Below are 23,484 nucleotides of genomic sequence, written 5' to 3'. Positions count from 1 at the left end.
ACAAGTACCTCTGCCCTCCTGCACGGTCACCAGTCTGTCTGGAAGGATTCTTCTGAAATATGTTAGTCCTTCTATTGAGAGAGAAAAAAAAAAAAATCAATAGTTATGCAGACTTAATGAATATATTCTCATGACAGAATACTGCATGTTAACTTGTTCTTAAGTATCAATAGTCAAGTAGTATTAAGGAAATAAAATGCATTAGGATATACGAAGTATAACAAGCCCACGGATTTATCTTCTTTGTAAGATGTACTGCAGTTATAGCTGTGCTAACGTGCTCATAACAATGCTACACTTACTGCAAAGCAGAAGTTTCTGCCCTAACCATGGTATCCGTTAGAGACACAGAGGGCTGGCAGTTGGGTTTTAATCTTACTACAACCCTGAAGAGAGATAAAGTTGTATAACCTGCTGATGAACTACACCAGGGGATGGCTATGGCAAGTGGCAAATGCCTTCCTTTGTTCTGTGTCCTGGAACATACCATCAAATATAAAGAGAAGCTGATGGCTTTTTTTTTCGCATGGTTTCTGGCAAGGCCATAAGGAAGTAGCTGAAAGCTTATAATTTTGAGAACAACAGCAATTTTACAAAGCAGACTGCATGACGAGTATTTCAGGGGGAATTTGTGTTGCTTAAGAACTGAGCAAACAAGTAAAACATATAATTTTGGAAATTAAATAGCTTTCAGTCCAATATTGGCATGTACTGATAGCTGTGCTATTTTTTCAAGCCCAAGGGAATATGGGAAACAATAAGCCATTGCAGCTAGGTCTGAACAGGCCCCATGTTGTTATGTGGTTCCTTGTAATCAAATTTCCTCCTGGCTAGTAAGCAAACGATACAGCAAAACTGGGGAATTCTGTAAGGTCAGCTCTTGCTCAAGTGCCATATATGTGCACTAGGCAAATGGTTTCTCTACGTCACTGGTGAAATTACCACTGCAAGACAGCACTTGAGTTCAAATCAAGAGACTTTCAAGTTTTTCAGCTTTACTAGCTTAGTTAAGTAAGTATTAGGGAAATAATGACAATAACATTATCTTAGGAAGAATTTTTCCTACAGTGCAATTTTCACATGCTTTGCTTTTTTTCCTTTTTTTTTTTTTTTTCCCCCAGTGAGAAGGGAATCTCGAGTCATGGAAACAATCCTGACCATTTAAAAGGAAATAAACGATGGTAAAAGTCACAATGTAGGATGAAATATTTTTCTCCATACTTAATTAATTCTTTTTCCTTGAGCTCTGACACTATTTAAAACTTATCAACTGATTTTTACCTTTGGCCTCAATAAATACTCTTTTTATGTCTTTTTTCCTTTGGTCTTTCTTTCCATCTGGTAATCAGGCTTCCCTATGTTCACTCATTTTTAAATGTTTCACAAATGTAACAAATAACACTGGGAAATGTATTTAACAAAAATATTTGTTTACCCAGAAGTAAAAGCGAAATTTACTGCTTTTAGTCAATTACACTAAATAGCCACCTGGTGGCATTAGCCACTAAGTAAAATAAGGTTTTCTACTCCGGCTACACAGAAACGTACTTTGTTTTTGTGTCTATTCTGATTCATCAACAGCTGAAGTACACTTGTTAGATACTTTCTACCAAAATGAACATCTGCTTTGGCTTAAAGAGAATTTAAACACAAAAATATTCCCTCGCTTATCTGAAATGAATTAATTGAGGTTGCCAATATCAATTTGAGCCAGGTCTGTGCAGGTGTTATGATGCAATAGCAACCTGCCACTTTACCCAAAGTCCCTGCTTAATTCAAAGCACATCATAATAAAGGGCTGTAGTAAAATCATTTTACCCATTTCATGATGTGTGGGCCATAACGTTATATGAAGCAAACTATTGAAGTTTTCTGATAAAAGTACTAAAATATTAATCTAATTGAGATTTCTATGTTTTCATCATTTCTGTGGTATTGTTCTTTGTTTTGTTTGTTGTTTTAATTATTAATTTTACTGTACCTGAGATCCTATTATCCCATTTCACAGGGCACAGCGAGCTTGCTAGCAAAAGCACTAACCAACAAGTGCTTCAGTTTAAGGCACTTAAAACTGGATTACGTGGAACTACCAGGTGAATTGAAACCTAGTATAATGCTCTTCCACACACTGACAAATTTCTTTGCTACCCAATCTCAGTTCCACCTCATCTTCCTCTTGACAAAACATTATTAACAGTTACTTTAGGAACAGGATTGCTGAAGTCTTATGTCTCACCATATCTCACTAGTGTTAATTGGAACGATTTACAGTAAAATAAAAATGCTGGTAGTGATTCAGTAAGCAGGTCTAATATGTCCTACATGTAAAAAAAAAATTAGTCTGGTCACCCCACTCTCATAAGACCATTAATATCAAATTTATGCAAAGGTCTTATCAAAAGCACAGTAAAATGTATCTTAAAGTCTGTGAAAAAAATATATTAATAATAAAATTATAGTTGAACTTCTTTAATATGCATATGATATATGCATTGAATTTTGTGATTTTCTATTTAAATATATATGTATTTAACATATATTAACATAATTAACGTATTTAATACATACGTATATATGTATATGTATTAGCAGTGTAATTTTACAGAGACCATGAAGCAGTAACCATGGTTTGTTTGAAGCCAATGAGTAGAAGAGTGGCAAAGCTAGGATTAAAAACAAGACAAGAAATATTCCAGCAGTCCAAAAATTCACGATGACACCAAGTTCATCTCTGAAAGGTCAAACCAATACTGCCAAATGACTAGAGTAAAGGGCATTTATATGTTCAGTAAGAACAAACTGCAGAGGCTAGTGCCTTAGCCCCTTCATCTCATATGAATTCTTACTTACAAAACTATATTTTTTTTCACCCTACTGTTTTTCCCTGCGTATCAGGCTATTGCAATCTGTTTAGTTATTTAGAAGGGATTTAAACAAAGAAAGAGATAAAATGGTCTGGAGGTGATCAGTTGAATGTTCTGGCCAACACTTTCTCTCAATACTAGATTCTAAAGTCCAAGGCCACTTGTAAATTCCAGCTGGGCGTGTAATGTGTTTGAGAACAACACTGTTTTCAGCCGCTGTATGGCAAAGATCCAACTCACAGAAAAGGCTGCAATCTAACCAAATTGCAGAGAAACTTTTAAAGAAACGGAGCTTTCTTTCAAAATCAGGTTTGCATTTCTGAAGATCTCCCCATTAGAAGACAACAGCCAGCCAGAAGATTCAACACCTTTGAAACTTCCTGTTGTTTGAATCATCATATGTAATTCATGACCTGTAATTCAGGGATTTACAGGTCAGAAGTGTGGGGCATTGAGAAAAACTGTGTTATCATTTTAAATCGTATAAAGTCAAATATCTCCTGCATGCAGGCCAAAAGAATCTGCTTATAATTTTAGCCTGAAGTTAAGTTCTCTCTGTGCTAATTTACCTTTACTATTGTTATTGGAAGCTATTCTGGTATTTAAAAAGAAAAAAAAAAATACTGTCATGCAAATACTCTACTTTGCTACGCTTTGCAGTCAATCCTTAAAGTAACCATGAGCAATATGACTTAGGTATGATCTCACATCTAGCAAATAGGCCACCCAAAGCATATTGAGGCCACTGCTAGGATAAGTATTCTGTAATACTGGGGTGCAAAACAGAAAGCAGGAAGGGAGGGAGTACCAGGAAGATGTATATCACAGAATCACAGAATTTCCAGGTTGGAAGAGACCTCAAGATCATCAAGTCCAACCTCTGACCTAACACTAGCAGTCCCCACTAAACCATATCCCTAAGCTCTACATCTAAACGTCTTTTAAAGACCTCCAGGGATGGTGACTCCACCACTTCCCTGGGCAGCCTGCTCCAGTGTCTAACAACCCTTTCAGTAAAGTTCTTCCTAACATCCAACCTAAAACTCCCCTGGTGCAACTTAAGCCCATTCCCCCTTGTCCTGTCACCAGGCACGTGGGAGAACAGACCAACCCCCACCTCGCTACAGCCTCCTTTGAGGTACCTGTAGAGAGCGATAAGGTCGCCCCTGAACCTCCTTTTCTCCAGGCTGAACAAGCCCAGCTCCCTCAGCCGCTCCTCGTAGGACTTGTTCTCCAGGCCCCTCACCAGCTTCGTCGCCCTTCTCTGGACCTGCTCAAGCACCTCGATGTCCTTCTTGTAGCGAGGGGCCCAAAACTGAACACATATAAAAGAACTAAAATATTCTGGTATGAATATGTTTGAAAAAGATGGAAAATTATTTCCTGATCAATGGCATTGATCCACTCTTATTTTGAAGCTACTATTGATCTTTTCCTGCTGTGGTGTATCACATCACACACAAAGAAACTGCAAACTGACGATGAAACAGCACTGTGAAATTCACCATTTAGATGCCAGTGTAACAAATACTATTCATGACTGCTGTTAATTGTGCCCTATGTAATGTTTGCAATGCTAAATGGTAGCAGTTGCACATTGATCTTTTGGTGGTGCAACTCCCATATGCAGAAAACTGATTTAATTTACCACTGCTGAATTAACACAGGCCCAAAATCTTTGAGAGATGTGAAGCATATCGGGTGATATGGATGGAGAAAGGATTAGGGCAGTCTGTTCTGCTTTCCCCTTCATCAAGGGATCTGGTATATTCATTCAGTAACTTTGTAATAGTTCTTTTTTATCATATTGAATTGAAAGTTAATGAAATTATACTGTTCTAATTATTGACTTAATAACACTTAATGAACATCTTTGCTCTATAGCACATCAAGTCTTTAATTTAGATTGTTGATGTCTGTTCTAGCTACTGTGATAAACATTGGTCAAAATAACTGCTTTAGGGTTGGGAATCAGGAGGCTCTATGTTGGTTTGGTTTCCTACTGATTTTTGTCATGTGAAATTTAACAATCCTTTAACATAAACTTGGATACATTTCAAAAGCTGAATGGATATGCTAGCAGAGACATGTCAGTGCTGACCTAGCAAGGTGTTTCCCTGCTCCCAATGGAAATTCAAGTAGGGAAAACAGAAGCTACATTTGGAAATTTATTAGCACTGGTGAAATTACATTCACAAATACCCTTCTAGTTTAAAATGTTTTTCACAAGCACATACTTTAGGGTAACTATCCAAGGACTCAGTTACATGGGTATTATTTTTTCTTCCTGTCTTAGAACTGTTCACTGCTTAAGCAGCTACAAGATTTCTAAATCCTTCTCCGTTTTCAGCATGCACCAGGCCACTAGCTAGCCTGGAGGCAAAGGCACTGGTGTAAGGCTCTGTGGCAGCACAACTGCAAAGTCATTTCTGGATACTGAAGCCTGCTGAGGACCATAGCAAATATACAGTCCAGATCTCTTTCATTTACTGTTGACTTTGTTCCTGTGATTCCCGTACCTGTTGGAACTTATTTTATTTCCTTGCTAGGACACTTCCAATTCAGAGAAGTACACTACCAAAACAGGTAGTGTACTGACAGAGCTGGGCTTCTGTTGAGCACAAGCCTGTCCTGTGTATGAAGCATGCAGGTTTAGCAAGCCGGGTAAGGAATAAGGAGGCTGGGAAGAACAAAGAAGGGAGAATCCCATAGGGCACCATGGAAATATCCACGTGAAACAATCCAGCCTGGATCATCCACTCACACAGGGCTCCTAACAGGGCTGGGAGATCATGCAGGGGGAGCTTTTCCTAATTTTCCCTCAGCCTGTCTAGGGAATGCCTGGGGCATAAAACTTGATGTTTTCACTTACACTGTGAAAACCTTTTTCAATGATAACAAAAGTGTTAGCCGTAATGAGGAAAAAAAGATGCTTTAGAATTTTCTGTGGGAGGAGTGAGGGTGGGAGGGATTTACCTACCAAAGGATAACAAACTGAGTTTGAAATGGTTGGAAGTGTTTCCATAAACATCAAAGCCTTTCAGCTGTCCTTAAATGCATCTTAACTGGATGAATGCGTTGCCGCAAGACACAGCTATAGGGTGCATGGGATGACTGGAGGTAAATGGTTAAGTCTAAATTGCTTTGTGGTCTTCTCATAGCTCCACAAATATACTACCTTGGGAGGGAACGATAAACAGCATAACACAGTGACTGTAAATTGAGAAGCAAAATCGTTTCTTATGGAGTTCTAGGCCACAGAAATAGATTGACCTTCCGAGGCTGCAAGCCTGACCTTTACTGTGGGAGCAGCAAACGGCTGCAGGTGCTGCGGGTGCTGCAGCGCGCAGCCATGGCAGGGGCAGAGTCCTTCAGAGAAAGAAGGGCAAGAAGGGCTCTCTTTTTTAAAACCAGCACCTCACACCTCGGCTACAGGGCAGAAAGCCGGGGGTTGCGGGCGGGCAGACCCTGCGCGGGCACCGCCATTTCGCGGGGGGCTCAGCCCGGCCGCAGCCCCGCAGCGCCGGGGACGGAGCCGTCCCTCAGGGACCCGCTCGCACGGGCCAGGCCTGGCCGCGCCCCCGGGGCGGGCGCTTGGCTCTCGCGGGAGCTCGGCCGGCGCCGCCCGAGCCGGTGAAGTTTATTTGTAAAACAGCGAGAAAACGGCAGGACCGGGAGGGGCTCTGCGGGGTCTGTCGCTGTTGTTGGCGAGCGTGCGAGTGCCGCCTGCCCGCCCGGGGCCGCTCCCGCCCCGGCTCCTCTCAGCCTCGGCAGCCGCCGCCGCGGTCCCGCCCGTGAGTATGGCGGCCACGGGGCCCGGCGGCAGCGGGCGAGCGGGGAGGGCGGCGGGGTGACAGTGACAGGGTGACGGTGACAGAGTGACAGTGACAGGGCGGCGGGGTGACAGGTGTCAGGCGCGCCCCTCCCGGGGGCGGCTCGGGGCCGGGAGCTGACCCGCGGAGCTGCTGCCGCCGGCCGGGGGAGGGCTGAGGGCTCCCTGCCGCCCTGCTCCTCCTCCCCTTTCGCCCCATCCCCGCTCGCCCCGGGGCTGCGGAAGATGTAAGCGGCACCGGCGGCGTGAGGCGCTCCCGAGCGGCCGCCTGCTCCCCGGGCCGCCGCTGACGGGTTGGCTTCGTGTGTGTGTGTGTGTGTGTGTGTTCCCCCCGGCAGGGCCAGCCCCCAGCCGCCGGAGGAGCGGCAGGCAGCCGGCAGCAGCCATGGCGAGCGGTAGGGAGACGCGGCTGCTGCACCTCAACGAGATGGAGAAGCTGGACAAGACCCTCTTCAGGCTGGAGCAAGGTGGGGCGCGGCCGGCTGAGGGCAGCTCGGCAGCGGCGAGAGGGAGGGGGGCAGCCCGTGGTCGCGGCTGGGGGGGGGGGGGGGGAGGGCTGCCGGTTTGGGTTTGTTTTTCCCATTCTTTTAATATGAAACAGTTTCTGGTACGGTTACTTCCACTGCGGAGCCCTGAGGTGCAGCCTGGTTCGCAAACCTCGAGAAAACAGCGGCTGGGAGCCGGCAGTCTTCGTGTGAGGCGTTATTTACGGGACAGAGCTTCTCTCTGTGTGGCCGTGCTGTACTGACCTGAAAAAGTCCTCTTAAGTCAAACTCTGAAGTACTAATCTGCAACATGTTATGCAACACACCCCATCTTTAATAAAATAGCTTTGAAATATAACGGTGACACTAACTTCTTGGAAAGTCTGAGGTGACATTTCAGAATGCAGGATCCCCCAGCTCCTCCTAAATCTTCTTCTCGTGCCTGTCAGATTCCTTATCGCGGCGCTATGTTGGTGTTCTGCCTGCATAGTAATAAGAACTTGATGCTGTTTCTTGTTGAAAGTGTTCTTGAGTCTGTTTGCCAAAAAACAAAAACAAAAAACAGAACCGGACCACTATTATGCTGGTCATTAAATTCAGACTGAAATTAAAGCCACTCTGCTTAGAAATCATTTTTAACAATGCAGCAATATTTATTGCTCATAAATCTTTTTTTGTTTGTTTGTTTTCTGTTACTTTATGGAGTTGATCCAGGAACCTAATGTCAAAGTGGTTTAGTAGAGGAGCAAGATTTAGGTTCATGAGAATAAGAATTCTCTTCAAGTAAATTGATTTCAAATTTTTCTAACAATGTAATCTAAAAAAAATGCCATTAGTGAATACGTGCAGAGTTGACCCTAACCTCCATTATTAACCCTTCCTCCCAGTTCTGTAAATTTTGTTGGAAGGAGTTGGACAGAAATGCATGGCTACCAGACGTTCAAAATGTCTCTGCTGATGGCAGTCTCTGGGAGGGCATAGCTAATTTTGAGCGCAGCATTCTTGATATCAGTATAACTGTTACAGGAAATAAGATATCGATGGCATATATCCCTGTGCTCTAATTTTAGTAATCACTGTAATAAAATGTCAGGACATTACTGTTGAGAGTGTAGTTAACCTTCCTGAAATGACTTTCTAATGTAAGGATTTTTATTTATTTTTTTAATCAAATGAGCTTTGTTTTACCTGGCAGACATTCAGATGCTAAAACCACTATTGTATGTAAAGTTTTTGGGGTAATTGTGATTATGTTAATAAGAGAAGCTGTAAGCTTGGTGAGACTTTTGTTTAAATGTACTCAGACTTTGAGACCTGATCAATATCAGATCAGAGTTGCTGGGATTCTATTTCATGAGCAAGTATGAGTGTTATGTTGTTTGTTTGTTTGTGTTTGTGGTTTTTTTTCCTCCAATTGAAGATGCTAGAACTTGCCACTGTTCAATTTTTTTTTATACTTCATAATTAATTAGGGGTGTATTGATAATTTTGTCTCTATACAAATATTTGGGTTTCTTTTGCTTAAAATTCTAATTTTGTAGACTGTTAGGGCTAGTAGCTAGTCAGCTGCATGACTGGTATGTAACATAGTAAAAGCCATTGTGCAAGCACTTAGACCTCTTTCAGTCTAAGGGGCTCTGTAATTAGCCAGGTACGTGATGGAGGCTCTCATACCTGCAAGTGAAAACATATTCTGAAACCTCTGTACGACACTGATTTCTTCATATCCAGTTAGCAAACTACAGAATAATTTTAGGTCCTAGTGTTTTTAACGTAATTGTATTCTCTCTGTCATGGCTATCTTTAGTCTGAGTACTGCTCTTTCTGATGTGTGTGAGCTGCAGCACGTATACAAAGCTCTCTGACTTGCTGAGCTCTCAGTTTAACAGTCTGTACCCTGTAGATTACACACAAGTATACATCATTTTGCACTTGAAAGCGTAAGGAATTTAGTATTAAGTGAACTTTAAATGGAGAACAGATTTGAATGAATTTGAAATATTTTGTTTTCAAGTTTGTTCCTCTTTTTTTTTTTTTTTCCTATTTTCATGGATCAGCTTAATATATAGACTCAGTAAATTTAAGATTTACCTTTTAGATTTTTTTTTTAACAGTACTACATATAAAAATCTGCATAAAAATATGTGTAGTCTAATGACTGTGATCTTCTGCTGTATTTTGTTTCCTAGACTGTTTATATAATGAAGCAGAACAAATTGGAAAGGTACCATATAAGTAAAGGGAAAAAGACTTTATGTGAAGTGTGCAAGGAAAAACGTTTGGAGAATAGAAAATAGGGAGAAAATATGACTATTTGGCAAAAGGTTTTGGCAGATACGTTGGTATATTTTCTTCTTAACATAATACCAGATTATAACTTTTTATTACAGAGTAGAAATATCTAGTACTCCTGATGAGATGCCCGTGTTTTTGTGTTTCTTTTTTTTCCTTGAGGGTTTGAACTACAGTTCCGATTGGGCCCAACTCTTCAAGGCAAGCATGTTACCGTGTGCACTAATTATCCAGCTTCTGGAGAATTATTTGATCGCCACAAGTTCAGGACATTATCATGGCACAATCCCACAGGAAAAGAAGATGACTCTGACAAATATTGCAAATTAGATCTCCAGATTTCTGGATCATATCAATACTATTTCAGTCTTGGGTAAGTGAAGCACTATACTTACAGCCAAATGCAGTCTGCTCCCTTAGTTTATGTTTTTAAACTGAAGAAATCACTTTTAAGAAGAAAAACATAATTTTCCCCTGCATTTTTCAAATGCAAAAATAGAATCTATCTGAATCTGCTAGTGAAAGACAACAGCTTTTGTGGCTAAGACTTTCTGCAAAGTCATTTGAAGAATATACAGAACAATGATCAATTTTCTGTGTAAGTTGGAAAGGCAAGACATTTTTACAAGATTTCAAAATCATCAGTATTCTAAATATTCAAGTAAGATGTTTTCTCTTCATTGACCTGGGATGGTGTTTCTTGAAAGATGTATCTTTCCGGCACCGAGGTTCTGTCATTCTTTATTTCACATACTTCCTCTTTTGTTTCAACACAAGAGAATGACTGTAATGGCCTAGTATTCTGAGCTCCTGGAAGATAGGAGCTGCTGGCTAAATTCCCTCAGGCTTAGGTCTCTTTTTAGCTCAGGTCTCTTTCTCAGGATAGCGCTCCAAATAGAGGCCTTTGTGTAAAAGGTGGGCACTTGTGTTTTCTTTGTTACCATCTGTATTCTTAAAGGAGGAACCAGGGTAACAAAGGTATCACTTTTGTGGAGTTTAAAGCTCTGTAACCTAGTTGTATTCTTGTAAGCAAGTGGCATTAAGTGCAGTAGAGCGATGGTGCCTTGTAGATGAGTATCTGTTCAGTGTTTCCTGTTAGGTTCCCTGCAGTCCTTTCTCCCCCCAAACCCCCTAACCAGCCTGTTAAGGTACTGTATATTTGAAATTGCTCTGCTTGTTGGATTCTGCTTCTGTAACTGACTAGTACAATGTGCATCTACTGTGTAAATCAATGTAAATGTGAATCAATTTCTTCTAGAAATGAGAAAAGCGGTGGAGGTTACATAGTTGTGGATCCTATTTTGCGTGTTGGAGCTGATAACCATGTGTTACCTTTGGATTGCGTTACACTCCAGACATTCCTTGCTAAGTGTCTGGGACCATTTCATGAATGGGAAGATAGGCTCAAAGTGGCAAAAGAAACAGGTAATGACAATATACATATTAAAGGATATATGCTTGCTTTTTTAAATCTTGAGATGAGAAAACAAAGTTGCACTGAAGAGCTTCAGTATAAACAGTTAATTTGTCCTTTAGTTTGTAAATAAAGTATTTTCCACTAGATTAAATTTAATTAACAGATTAAGTCAGTGAAATGATTTAGATATTTGCAGAAGTGCAAAAATTCAGAATTTCCTGATAATAGGAAATTACTTTTGTTGTTTTGATTTCAGATAAATACCAGAGTTTGTAGAAATGACAGGATGATTTTTAAAACTTATATTATGCAGAATTTTAAGGGGAAGATTAAGCTGAATTTACAATGGATATTCCTGACACTAGGTTTAGATATGTGGTATACCTGTAATTTATGCTTCTGTCAATTAACTGCTTTGACTGAAATTCTATTTTCTTATTAAATAAATTATTTCTTATTACACAGGTTACAACATGATTCATTTTACACCACTGCAGAAGCTTGGACTGTCTAGATCATGTTATTCCCTGGCTGATCAGTTAGAAGTAAATCCTGAATTTTCAAGCCATAATAAAAAATGCACTTGGAGTGATATAGGAGCTCTTGTGGAAAAAATGAAGAATGAATGGAATATGCTTTGCATCACAGATGTGGTCTACAATCATACCGGTATGATTTCTGTGTGAACAATCAAATCGGTCCTATATTTCATCATCTCCTTTAACCTTTCTCCCTCTAACACATCTTTAAGTAGTGTTTTTAAGTAGCTTAGTTTTTCTGGTTTTGAGTTTCTCAAGTCTAGGAGAGTTCTTCACAATTACAACAGATACATCTCCATAACAGATGTAAAATAATTTTGTATTGTAACTTGCGTGAATAGAGCCCTTCGCAGAGATGAATTAATAAACTGTGTATGCATCTGTATTTTTCATAATATCGTGCTTATTTTTAAGATCTATGGTGTGCAGCGCCCACATAAATGAATGGAATCTGCATAATTAATTTATGTGGTGAACATAAACTGACTACTTGCTTGTTAAACAGGGTCGTTTTTATTGCTGCTTCAATTTGGTTCTAACATGCAGATAACAACCATGATAGGGACAAGAGGCTAGGATTAAGCAATGGAGGAAATGTTTCAGCTCTGTGTGTGTTGGTGGGAAGTGGTGGTGGGGGGGGGGTTGTTCTGTTTTTGTGTTGTTTTTTAAACATAGATATGCCAAAGCACTGAAGGTTTTTCATCTAATTGCAGTTCATAGCTAAAGGTGTGCGTTCTGTACAGAGGGACAGTGGGCTTTTTTCAGTATGACTGAGGAAGTTTAAATGATAACACTTCATTATTCATAAGCTTGATTATTTAGATAACGAGATTATTTTGATTATTCTGTAATCCTGAAGATGACAATAATTAGTATACATATGGCAGAGAAAACAACAAATGGCTGTGTATGTTCATGTCACAGTTCTCTGAGGTTTAAAAAACAAAACCATCACTAACAAAAATGGTTACATAGAGTTACTATGAGTTAGAAGAGTTATTTGCTTTTTTCTTTGGTGTTTACTGTTGTCAAACATTCCTATCCAATCAATCTGCAAAGTAATATGGGCCCATTTGTTTGCCCTTTCTGTTTGTTAAAATGTTACTCTCCTAAGTGTAGTTTTTGACCATATGTCTCAGGGAAGCTGGCTTTTTGACATTCTCAGCAGATAAACAGTTCTTGCACTTTCCCAACTAAAAGTCCATCTCTTTTATCATATGTTCTTGAGATCCCATCACCTTTTTACAGTATATATTTGCATGCTACCAAGGAAAATGTATTTACGGACAGAAATATCTATGTCTAATTATTATACTCAGGAATATAAGGAAAAAAGTCACATTGATATTTGGCTATGTTTGCAGAAGGACTTTATTTGGTTATATCAAGAGCTCAAATTAATTTTCAAGGGATGGATGAGTAAACTATTTAAGTTATACCATGGTGAAAGGATGTTTATAAGCATCTTCAAGTGATCATTATTCTGACTTAAATCATTAATCAAGATGTATTTGATGGGTTTATCTGCTTTCAAACTTATAAGCTTGCAATAAGACTGCTGGATTTTTTTTCCCTTGGGGTTGTTCATTATCAAAACTCTTGATTTGTAACTGGCTACAAACTTTGTTAAATGCCAAACTTAGCATAAGCAGAAATGCATATAAATGATAAATGTCTGCTAAAGTCATGGTGTTGCATGTGCAGGTAGATATTTTATGGGCTTTAATAATAAGAAAACTTATTAAATGTTTTTCCTTTTTTTTTTGTATAGCATGATAAGATGGAAATTGGACTGTGTTTCGCATTTTCATTGAACAGAAACTTCTAATTTAAAACCAGTTAATTCTTGCATATTGGGATGATTTAATTGTAATATATATTTCACAGACTCATTTGAATGTAAAAGATGTGAAATGCATAGTCAGTTATTTTGAGTGGATTATGGATACTGGCTCATGGTTATTAATTCCACAGTATATCTGCATTAAAAACCTAAAGCACTGTGTTGTCTCACACTAAATCTGCTAATGCTGGTAGCACTTACAGCTCATGAGCCCTCAGCTTACAGCAGTCATTATCATTAGAGTTTCTTCTTTCTAGCTGAGACCACTGTATGAAATGGTGATGCTTCCCCACCATTCCTGCCGTAAAGTCAGACAGCTCAATTTAAATGTGTGGTGGTTAAGCTGAAGTGTTGTTTTTTCTTGATTGTTGTTGTTTGTTGGTTTTGGTTTTTTACACACTGGAAAGGAGCAGAGAAAGCTTGTATAGTAGAGAATGGTGGGAATCAGTTTTTGATGTTAACATCTCTGTTAGTTTCTAATATGCATTAAACTTAAACATAGATGTACTTTTGGCATGTTAGTAGGAGTTATCATAGATAGACTTGCAAACCCTGCCTGGTAACTTGGTGCATGTTCACTTTTGGGGCTGCTATTCCCTTCAGAAGGGATATGAGTAGTAAATCATGGTTCTTGCTGCAAGAATACATTTAAATAAAAAGAGAGAGAGAGAAAGGAAAGCAATCTGGTTGGCCTAGAATGGCCTTTAACAGCCTGAGTTTATTATTGCTATATGCAACTTTAAAATAAGTAAAGTGCTTTATAGTTGTTTATGACATTTAAACCATGAAGTTCTTAACTTCCACAAATGGTTTGACCTTATAAACATGGAATTTTGCCATAGTCATAATGGACTTTAGATATGCAGGAGGGTGTTTAGAAGAGCTATTCATACTATAGAGTGAGAGATTACACTAGTTTCTTTACCTTTCATTTTTTAGTTTGAACATTGAATTAAGCAGACTTGTTTTTTTAGTTGTTCTGCTCTAATTTCAGGCATTTTATTTACTATTTTACTGTTTCCAGTATAATAACTTGTTATATTTTTTCTCTTCTGTTAGATGTTACTTCATTTTTCTCTGTTTTTGTAAATGTTAAGATGTGTTCTGTGAAGAACAAAATTTCTAAAAAAGCTTGTAAAACCTAAGCAGCAGTTTTCTTTTTATGTTTTTTTTGTATGTGAAGTTTTTCAATTGTTACATTCAAAAGAATGTATGGAAATTATTTTCAGTTAAATTGCGTGTTTGGGACAGTTCTGAAAAATGGAAAGAAATTAACTACTGAAACCTTTTTTGTTGTTGTTATTTTTCCAGAATTAAAGTTCTCATTGCATTATATGTATTTACTCATACCGTTGTATGCACATTATTGTCTGTATTAGAATATCACACCCATTTTTATTTAAAATGAAATGTGTGATTCATGACATAGTACCTTAGCTTCTTGGTGTTAAGATTTTTGTGTAAAACAACTAAGTATTCAGCTTGTGTACTTTTTTTTTTTTTTTCTTTTTCCATGCCTTTCTTGAATAAGCTACTAACAGTGAGTGGCTCAGGATGCATCCAGAATGTGGCTATAACCTTGTAAATTCCCCTCACCTGAAGCCAGCTTGGGTCTTAGATAGAGCTCTGTGGCACTTGACCTGTATGGTGGCTGATGGAAAGTGTATTGATAAAGGGGTCCCTCCGTTGATTGAAAATGATCACCACCTGAATGTAAGTAAATGAGAATTAAGTATATGGCAATGAACATTGTAAATAGCTGAATAAACCTTGAACAGTTCTAAGGTTGTGGAAATGCACAGAATATATACTTTGCAGATATATTTATTGAAATAATCCCTCATTTCACTATTTTTTTTCTGAACAAAGCACTTAGCTTTTTTGTGTGTTTATATTAATCGTGAACGTTAACTAACATAATTTTTATTTTTACAGTGTGTCCGTAAAATAATTTGGGAAGAGATATATCCAAAAATTAAACTGTGGGAATTTTTCCAAGTGGATGTTAATAAAGCTGTGGAACAATTTAGAACCCTTCTAACTCAAGGTAAAGAAAGTGTGTGTTGCTGGAACAGGTGGACTCTTTACCTATAATGTTTATTGAATTATAAATAAACTTAAAAAAAAAAAAAAAAAAAAAAAGAGCTGGAAAATAATAAAAAAAAAAAAAAATCCAATTTTTGGGGAGGTGTGAAAAATCTACCATGCTGACAGGAGCATGCAAGAATGTTCTGAGGAATGGTAAAGCATTTGAAGACTGTGCTTCATAGTCCGGGAAATAAATAACAAAGATTCTTTTTTTGTTTGTTTTTGCCAGGAGTCAATATTGTAACTGAGCACAGATGTTTTTGAGGAGCCAGCTCTGTCAGATCTTTTCCTTTGCACCCCTCTGTAACCTTTTGTCTACCCATATCTTACTTGTTCTCAAAATGTAAAAGTTGTCTTTTACATGTAATTTCTGTTTTCACTTTGTGACTAGTTTTCTATTTTGTCCTCAGGCAAAATGAGCACTAAATCTGATCCAAATCAACATCTTCAGATAGTTCAGGACCCTGAATATAGACGATTTGGCTGTACTGTAGATATGAATATAGCATTGGCAACCTTCATACCGCACAGGTATTGTATGATTAAGCAGAAGTTAAAATTGCAAGTGAAGTTAAATTTACAAAACCAAATAAATATCTTTTTTTTTTTTTCAAAGATAGGAAAAATCTTCTTTTAAATTCATTTTAATTATGTGTTTTAAAACTAAATTATTTAAATTGTTCTCTTCTTTGCATCTTCTTGCTAAGCAATGGACCAGGTGCAATAGAAGAGTGTTGCAACTGGTTTCGCAAGAGGATTGAGGAGCTGAATGCTGAGCAACACAGACAGATTCATCACCATCAAGAGCAGGTCTTACACTTTCTGTTTTTTAATGTTGAATTGCTTTAAATTGCAAATATATTCAGGCATTCTAATAATGCATAATTCAATTACTTCTAGGCAGTCAACTGTCTTGCGGGGACTGTGGTTTATGAACGACTGTCTGGTCATGGTCCTAAACTGGGTCCTATTAGTAGAAAATATCCTTTAGTTACCAGGTATTGTTTTTTGTTGTTGTTGAAAACTATTCATCTATCCAGGGAAAGTGAGTTCAAAATTAATTAAAAATAAACATAAGTGCAGCTGTATTTTCTTTCCCATAGATAAATGCCACTTTATCAATGAGATGACTATTTTTTAAAGCCACAATAATAACTCTTTATTAAATGAATGTGACTTAAGGCAGCTTGAAATAATACTCTGAGCACAATGAAGCCTTACATAGTGCAAATTGCTCTTGCAAATGGAGCAGGAGTGGAACTAGGAAAGTCTGATATACTTGATGCCATTAATGTATCTGAAGGGTTGAGGCTATAGTCTTACACTACCAGCTGACACCAAGGTAGTGGCAGCACCTGTCCTTTCTCCTCCAAAACATGATACAAAATAGAAAACTCACCATCATTTATAGTCTGACTTTTTGAATCTTTTGTCTACAAGCCAGTTCATAGCAGATATTTTAATTTCAAAGACAATGAATTTCGGTTTATGTATCTTTTTTGAATTATTTGTTAATTCCACAGGTATTTTACTTATCCATTCAAAGACATGACTGTGGAGGAAGAAGAAGCTATGATACATCACCCAGATAAAGCTTGCTATTTCATGGCCCATAATGGATGGGTTATGGGCGATGATCCTCTTAGAAACTTTGCAGAACCAGGTTTGTAAAAGAATTTTGAATCATTTTGTAAATGTTTTGATATTATAGCCGAAGCAAATATTTTATTTAGTCTAATTTTCCCATATGAAGTTGAAGTTTCCTATGAAGTTAAAAAAGCAGAATAGCAGGCAGATACTCACTTCATAGTGCTTTTATTTCCTATTCAGCACACTGAAGGTCAATTGTAAAAACTGGAATTTGAGATACAGCGTCACAAGATATGAGAGGGAAATTATCAGCTTTCTGTCAGTGAAAGGGAGACCTCCCCTACTTCTGTCATTGTTGCTTATCTTGCACTGTTCCAACACCACTACTTGTTGGCATTTTCATAAGGCATTAGAAAACTAGTACGATAAAAAGATTAATGGCATTTTGCTGCATTAGTGAGCAAAACCTGGCTTCTTGAAAAGTCCAGTGTGTGTATGTCAGGCAGTTGAAAGGTGGGCACCTGAGATGATGTTGAGATGGGACAGGGAAAGAGACAGCAGAGAGGGCTCTCTCTGCTCTCCTCTCAGCGTCAGCATTGAAGAAGTAGGTCGCCTCAGCTACATGTGGAGCTGCACCATAGTGAAGTCTCTGACAGCAGAACTGTGTAGGTAGAAACATGTTGAAAATTGCATTGATATGCTATTGTAAAATTGCTGGGAGTTATTATCTAAAGGAAAAGTTATATAATTAATTTCTGAATTAGCTCACAGATAATCTCTTCTTTTGGGAATGAGAGTGCTTTCTTCAAAACCCTCAAATACATGTATATTTGTACTTAAATAAAGATTACTTATCCAATCCAATTTTTTGTTGGATTCTTTTCAGTGCAGAAGGAGTGTGTAGACAGTTTTCAAAGTAATAGTCAAATATTAGAGTTACTCTCTGGGGTTTAATTCTTTTTTTCCAATTTCTCTTAGTACTTAAAAATTAAAAAAAAAAAAAAAGTTTTTTTTTGAGGGGGAGGGCGGAATGAGATTAGATAGTATTCCAGTTGAGGACAAAACTGTCTTTCTCCACAGAGACCAAACTGATCTATTTTTCTATTCTATAAAAATATTATTCTATTTTTTTCTATTCTATATCAAGATTTTGAGTTGATACTGTTATTAGAATTTTTACTCATCATCATAGCATTCTCCTACTCTTAAGAAGTAGAAAACGAATTGCCACATCTTCTTTTTGGTTCACATTCTGTCCTATAGCTCTTAGAGTGATTTTTTCCCCTTACAGGTTCAAATGTTTACTTGAGAAGGGAGCTTATTTGCTGGGGAGACAGTGTGAAACTGCGTTATGGGAACAAACCTGAAGACTGCCCATACCTCTGGGCACATATGAAAAAATACACTGAAATCACTGCCAAATATTTCCATGGCGTTCGTCTTGACAACTGTCACTCAACACCTATTCATGTAGCTGAGGTACGCAAAAATAAACACATTTACAATAAAACAGCTTCTGACTGTGACAAAAGTTCTGCACTGCTTCTACAGAATCTGTAGAATTGGCATGGCAGAGTGACTGAATTTTCTTGATAAAGTCTCTTGACTGGCAATGTTTAGGTTTAGGTATGGTTTCAGCTACTTTGAACAGTTAGCAAAATGGTATAGCTGTTGTATGTCTCCATTCTCCATTTCAGCTGAGATCTTGTAGATGCTGATGGGCATGGGTAAATTTTCTGTTGTGTATCTATGGACTGAAGTGCAATCACTGCCAGTATCTAGTATATCAGCTCTAGACTTGGTAATTTCCAAGACCTGGATGGCAAACAAACACTGATACTTTCCTGTATGTTTTGCTGTTGATGAAGTAAACAGAAAGTGTTTTACATTCCAGAATTTAAAAGTTGGTAAAGAACACTTACAGAAAGTTCAGTCAGACAGGATTATTGCTAACATTTATCACTTATTGTTTCCCAGTAAGTTCGCAACTGACTACATCCAGAAATTGTACTTAATTAGTAAAATATCTTTATATAGATTTGAGCTGTGCTAAGTCCTAGCTTGGGTACAGAGCTTCCCTACATCTGTGAAGAGCTCTCTTAAATCAGTTTATGCATCCACACCAAAGCTATAAGTGACTCCTAAATGCAGCCGTTTTCAAAAATTCTGCCATTCTTTCACTTGTTACTATTTTTTGAATGGTAACCCTGAAGGCTTTAACCAAAGTCCTGCAATAGTTTCTTATTTTAACAGATACATCTCTTATCCAACCTTTTGTTCTTGCATTTTGAGTCAAATTTTTGTTTAAAAACAAAGTTATAATTAGCTTACAATCTTCAGAAGATTTTTATAGAGATCTGTAGGTTATCTGAATAATTCTATAAAATAAAAACATAATTTTATGAATGCTACCTGTTAGTAATATTTTTTATGAACTGCATGTGTTAAGAACTCGTTTATGTTTGGTTAAGATTCACATCAATGATTGCGTATATGTAGCTGACAATGGATGACTTCCATTAAATATGTATTATGATCTATAGGAGATGCTGGCAACAGCCAGATCAGTCAGACCTAATCTTTATGTGATAGCTGAACTCTTCACGGGCAGTGAGTACATTGACAATGTTTTTGTCAACCGCCTGGGAATTACCAGCCTGATTAGAGGTACAATAAGCAGTTGAAAGTTATAAAGGATTGTCATGTATGGTTCAGAGTTTTTGATGTGACACTAACATTGGTATGCTTTTTTTTCCTTACGTATTTACGTTCTTTGCTTATGCAATTATCTTTTCTTTGTGTTGTATTTAATTTCTATCTTGTATCCTAATTCTTGATTTTTGCTTATGTTTATGTCGTCCTCTGTAACTCAACTCTTTTTTTTTTTTTTTGAATTCCTTAATTTTGGCTTTCTATTTGTCCTTGCTGCATGGCATTTTCCTATTGTCAATCCCTGCCTAGCTTTGAAACTTATCCACTTTTGTGTCTACCTTTCCCTTTTCTGTGGCTTTTTTGGCTGTGCTTTTTGCAGTACATGCTGGACACAGCTAGAAAATTGCGAGCAGATTTGTTTGTAGTGGCTGAACTGTTCACAGGAAATGAGGAGCTGGACAATATCTTTGTGAATAGGCTGGGCATTACCTCCTTAATAAGAGGTAGGCTTGCTATATATGTGGTGTCTTTCCAACCAGAGATTATAGAGGATGTACTTTTTCCAAAGAAATGTTTGCTTCTGGATTATGCACTTTTGATTTCGTACCCAACGTGATAAGAAGCACAGCTGTTGTATTGTGGCTTTCTGATACTCAGCAAAAAATACAGTACTAGCTGTAAATCAAGAAAAAACATCCTACATTAATTTACAGAAGGTTTCACTTGTGTTCTAGCAAGAGAAGAAGAAGCTGTAGCACAGCTCTGCTATGCAAGTGCTGCATTGTGTCTGATTATTGTTGCATGAATTTCTTAAGCCCACTGGGGAAGCCATTTCAGATTTTTGTGTTGTTTTTTTTTTTTTTTTTTTCTCCCTTCCCTACCTTCCCATATTATAGCAGACAGAATATTTCAAAGTTGAGTATCTACATTGGAGAATAAAGGTTTACTTTGATTTTTTTTAATGATTGAACACAGCAAAATAACAAATGTAAAATGCTGCATTAACGTCTCTGTGCATGCTGTAATATATGATGGTTATTCTTTTGCAAACACTTACCTATTTTCTTCTTTAGAGGCAATGACAGCTTATAATAGCCATGAGGAGGGAAGGTTAGTTTATCGTTTTGGAGGTGAACCTGTTGGCTCTTTTGTTCAGCCACGTTTGAGACCCCTGATGCCAGCTATTGCTCATGCACTGTTCATGGATATTACACATGATAATGAGTGTCCCATCCAGGTGAGCATTTAAACTGGAAACCAGTTTGTTTAACCTTTTCTAAATTGATGTTTCTGAACCTTGGGTGGGCTTGATGCAGACTGGATGCTTTTTTTTTTTTTTCTTTTTTTTTTTTGGGTGATATGTAGGAAAAATGTTGTTTCAGATCAAGTTTTTATCAAATGAAAAACATTTTATAACGAGTTCCACTGAATTCCAAGGTTTTGTCCTTTAAGGGAAAAGGTATACAAAGCTATTTAATGAGCTTTTTTGACTTTTTCATTCCAGCTGCTGTAAGCAGTTCTGTCTCTTATTCTTCATCCATTCTCCTAAGATCCCATTTTACAGGAGAGGATGAGAAAGACAGCAGTGTGAACTGGAGTGGGTTTTTGAGGGGTACTCTTAAATTGCTTTTGTACTGTATTTGTAGCAATTTTTTTCAGTAAATCTATTGTAATCACAAAAATTATGATTAAGAAAATTATGATAGCAATTGTTTCCTCTGTTAAACTGAGTGTATCCTACGTATGGTGAATTGGGAGGGATGAATTATGGATTTAATTAATTTTCTACCTATTTATTTTTTAACCTAGCACCGATCTGCATATGATGCTCTTCCCAGTGCAATGATTGTTTCCATGGCATGCTGTGCTACAGGTAGCACCAAAGGTTATGATGAACTTGTACCACACCAGGTCTGTGTTTACAGTTTAATTCCAAAATTCTTGCCCTATGATATCTTTTTTAATATTTGGGGAGGAGGGAGGGTAATTATTTTGTTTGGTTTTGTGGTGGTGGTGTTGTATTTGATGGTGGGTTTGGTGTTTTGTTTTGATTTTATTGATTACCAAGCAGTTTACTAGCTAGCATTACTTAAGATCATCCAATTTCATTGTATAGTTGAACCTGTAGTTCTTTTTTCAGAGTGGCTGATATTTGTTGAAATATTAATATCTTTACAGATATCCGTAGTATCTGAAGAGAGATTTTATGCAACATGGAATCCAGCAGCACACCTGACTTCTGGTGAAGTTAATTTCCAAACAGGAATTCTAGCAGGAAGGCTGGCCATAAACAGGCTGCATCAGGAGCTGGGAGCTAAAGGCTTTAATCAGGCAAGATATGAGGGTAACATTGGGACTTTTCTATATTTATTTTCTGAGTGAGCACAGTTTTGTAATGGTATGCCTTTTCTAGGTGTATGTAGATCAAGTTGATGAAGATATAGTGGCAGTGACAAGACATTGCCCTAACACACACCAGTCTGTTGTGGCTGTAAGTAGAACTGCTTTCAGAGATCCAAAGACTTCCTTCTACAGTAAAGAAGTGCCTGAAATGTGTATCCCAGGTAATCAGATCTCTTTTCAAGGGATGACAATTATACAAAAAAAAAAATCAAGTCATTCCAATTCTATATTTTCCAACGTTGAGTGTGTGAAATCAATATGAGAATTTTCAGTATGTAACATTTCTTATGTATGTACTAAAATGTATGCTCTAAAAGTGGTTAAACATTAAGAAACTTGCTTAGGTTTTTCAAAGGCATACTTACTGGAGTACACTTTCTGCTGTAAGTTTGCCATGCACGTGTGTTTGTGAAATGGTAAGAACTAGTTAACAGGTGATTAGTTTTACAGAAGTGAGAAGGTGATTAGTTTTACAGGGCAAGGGGAGGAAATTGCGATTTGTAAAGTGTTACACTGATTTAAATAAATAAATAAATAAATAAATAAACTCATATTTCTGAAGAGTAGCTTTCCATACTGGCTTTTTGTGTGTTATCCAGGTCTGTGTGTGTGTTTAAGTCAGTCACATTTGTATATGAAGACCATGCACAAGTGTCTACAGGACTTATACACCTTAGTTTGTAGATTATTTAGAGAACAGAGGAAATTATTTGAATATTAATAAGTTTTTACACTCTGAAAATACACCATCTGCAGTTTAGAAACTAATCTGATACAAAGTCTCCTAAAAGATAATAAGGAAACTAACTAGAAACAAACTAACTAGAGCTGACCAGTAAAAAAACAGGCTGTAATTGGTGATTGATTTAATGGTTAATTTATTATAGAAGAACAAAATTGCAGTTTTAAATACAACCCAGATGATGAATGTGTAATGAATGCTCATATGATTTATAGCACTCACATGTTTTGTCACCTTGTTATTCTTCAGTTGTACAAACCAGAGTTGCATTTTACATAGTTATTTCTTTAGTTTTAGGATTTGCTTCATGTTTGCAAAAGAATCTGTATTAACAGCTACAACATAATTTAACTTTTCTTAGGGAAAATTGAAGAAGTAGTACTTGAGGCTAGAACCATTGAGAGAAATACTAATCCTTACAAAAAAGATGAACGTTTTATAAATGGATTGCCTAACTTCACAGTGGAACTCAGAGAGCACATTCAGGTAATTAGCCTTATTCACCCATGTTCTGATGTAATATGTTGTCATTTATGATTTTTTATATTAGAAAAAATATTGAATTTCAGTTGCAAATATGTTTTCTCTTCTAAGATTAAAGACAGTAAAATTATAAAGCAAGCTGGAACTGCCATAAAAGGGCCAAATGAATTTGTTCAAGAAATAGAATTTGAAAATTTAACACCAGGAAGTGTAATAGTATTCAGGTACGTTATGATAATTGCCAAATAGATGTG

General features: G+C 37.5%; 1 protein-coding gene across 2 annotated transcripts in view; it reads left to right on the top strand.

Moving 5' to 3' along the window:
- The first annotated feature begins 6,490 nt into the window (after window positions 1-6,490).
- AGL (amylo-alpha-1,6-glucosidase and 4-alpha-glucanotransferase) overlaps window positions 6,491-23,484 on the top strand; it is a 33,743-nt gene continuing 16,749 nt past the window's right edge. Inside the window, exons 1-19 of one of the 2 annotated variants that reach the window (XM_084291004.1) lie at window positions 6,491-6,658; window positions 7,035-7,163; window positions 9,636-9,846; window positions 10,732-10,898; window positions 11,356-11,559; window positions 14,804-14,985; window positions 15,208-15,319; window positions 15,771-15,891; window positions 16,068-16,170; window positions 16,261-16,358; window positions 16,884-17,023; window positions 18,242-18,429; window positions 19,494-19,617; window positions 20,676-20,839; window positions 21,412-21,513; window positions 21,781-21,933; window positions 22,016-22,166; window positions 23,109-23,233; window positions 23,342-23,454. In XM_084291004.1, the coding sequence (XP_084147130.1) occupies window positions 7,082-7,163; window positions 9,636-9,846; window positions 10,732-10,898; window positions 11,356-11,559; window positions 14,804-14,985; window positions 15,208-15,319; window positions 15,771-15,891; window positions 16,068-16,170; window positions 16,261-16,358; window positions 16,884-17,023; window positions 18,242-18,429; window positions 19,494-19,617; window positions 20,676-20,839; window positions 21,412-21,513; window positions 21,781-21,933; window positions 22,016-22,166; window positions 23,109-23,233; window positions 23,342-23,454 (2,540 nt within the window). In that variant the 5' untranslated portion in view covers window positions 6,491-6,658; window positions 7,035-7,081. Of the gene's footprint in view, window positions 6,659-6,777; window positions 6,924-7,034; window positions 7,164-9,635; window positions 9,847-10,731; window positions 10,899-11,355; window positions 11,560-14,803; window positions 14,986-15,207; window positions 15,320-15,770; window positions 15,892-16,067; window positions 16,171-16,260; window positions 16,359-16,883; window positions 17,024-18,241; window positions 18,430-19,493; window positions 19,618-20,675; window positions 20,840-21,411; window positions 21,514-21,780; window positions 21,934-22,015; window positions 22,167-23,108; window positions 23,234-23,341; window positions 23,455-23,484 lie in introns of those variants that run through there. The other variant, XM_084291005.1, reaches the window with a different exon arrangement.

Source organism: Netta rufina (assembly GCF_964035555.1).
Source record: "Netta rufina genome assembly, chromosome: 8".
Classification (NCBI taxonomy): domain Eukaryota; kingdom Metazoa; phylum Chordata; class Aves; order Anseriformes; family Anatidae; genus Netta; species Netta rufina.
Note: the sequence above shows the minus strand (reverse complement) of the source record. Positions and strands in the feature narration are given on the sequence as shown.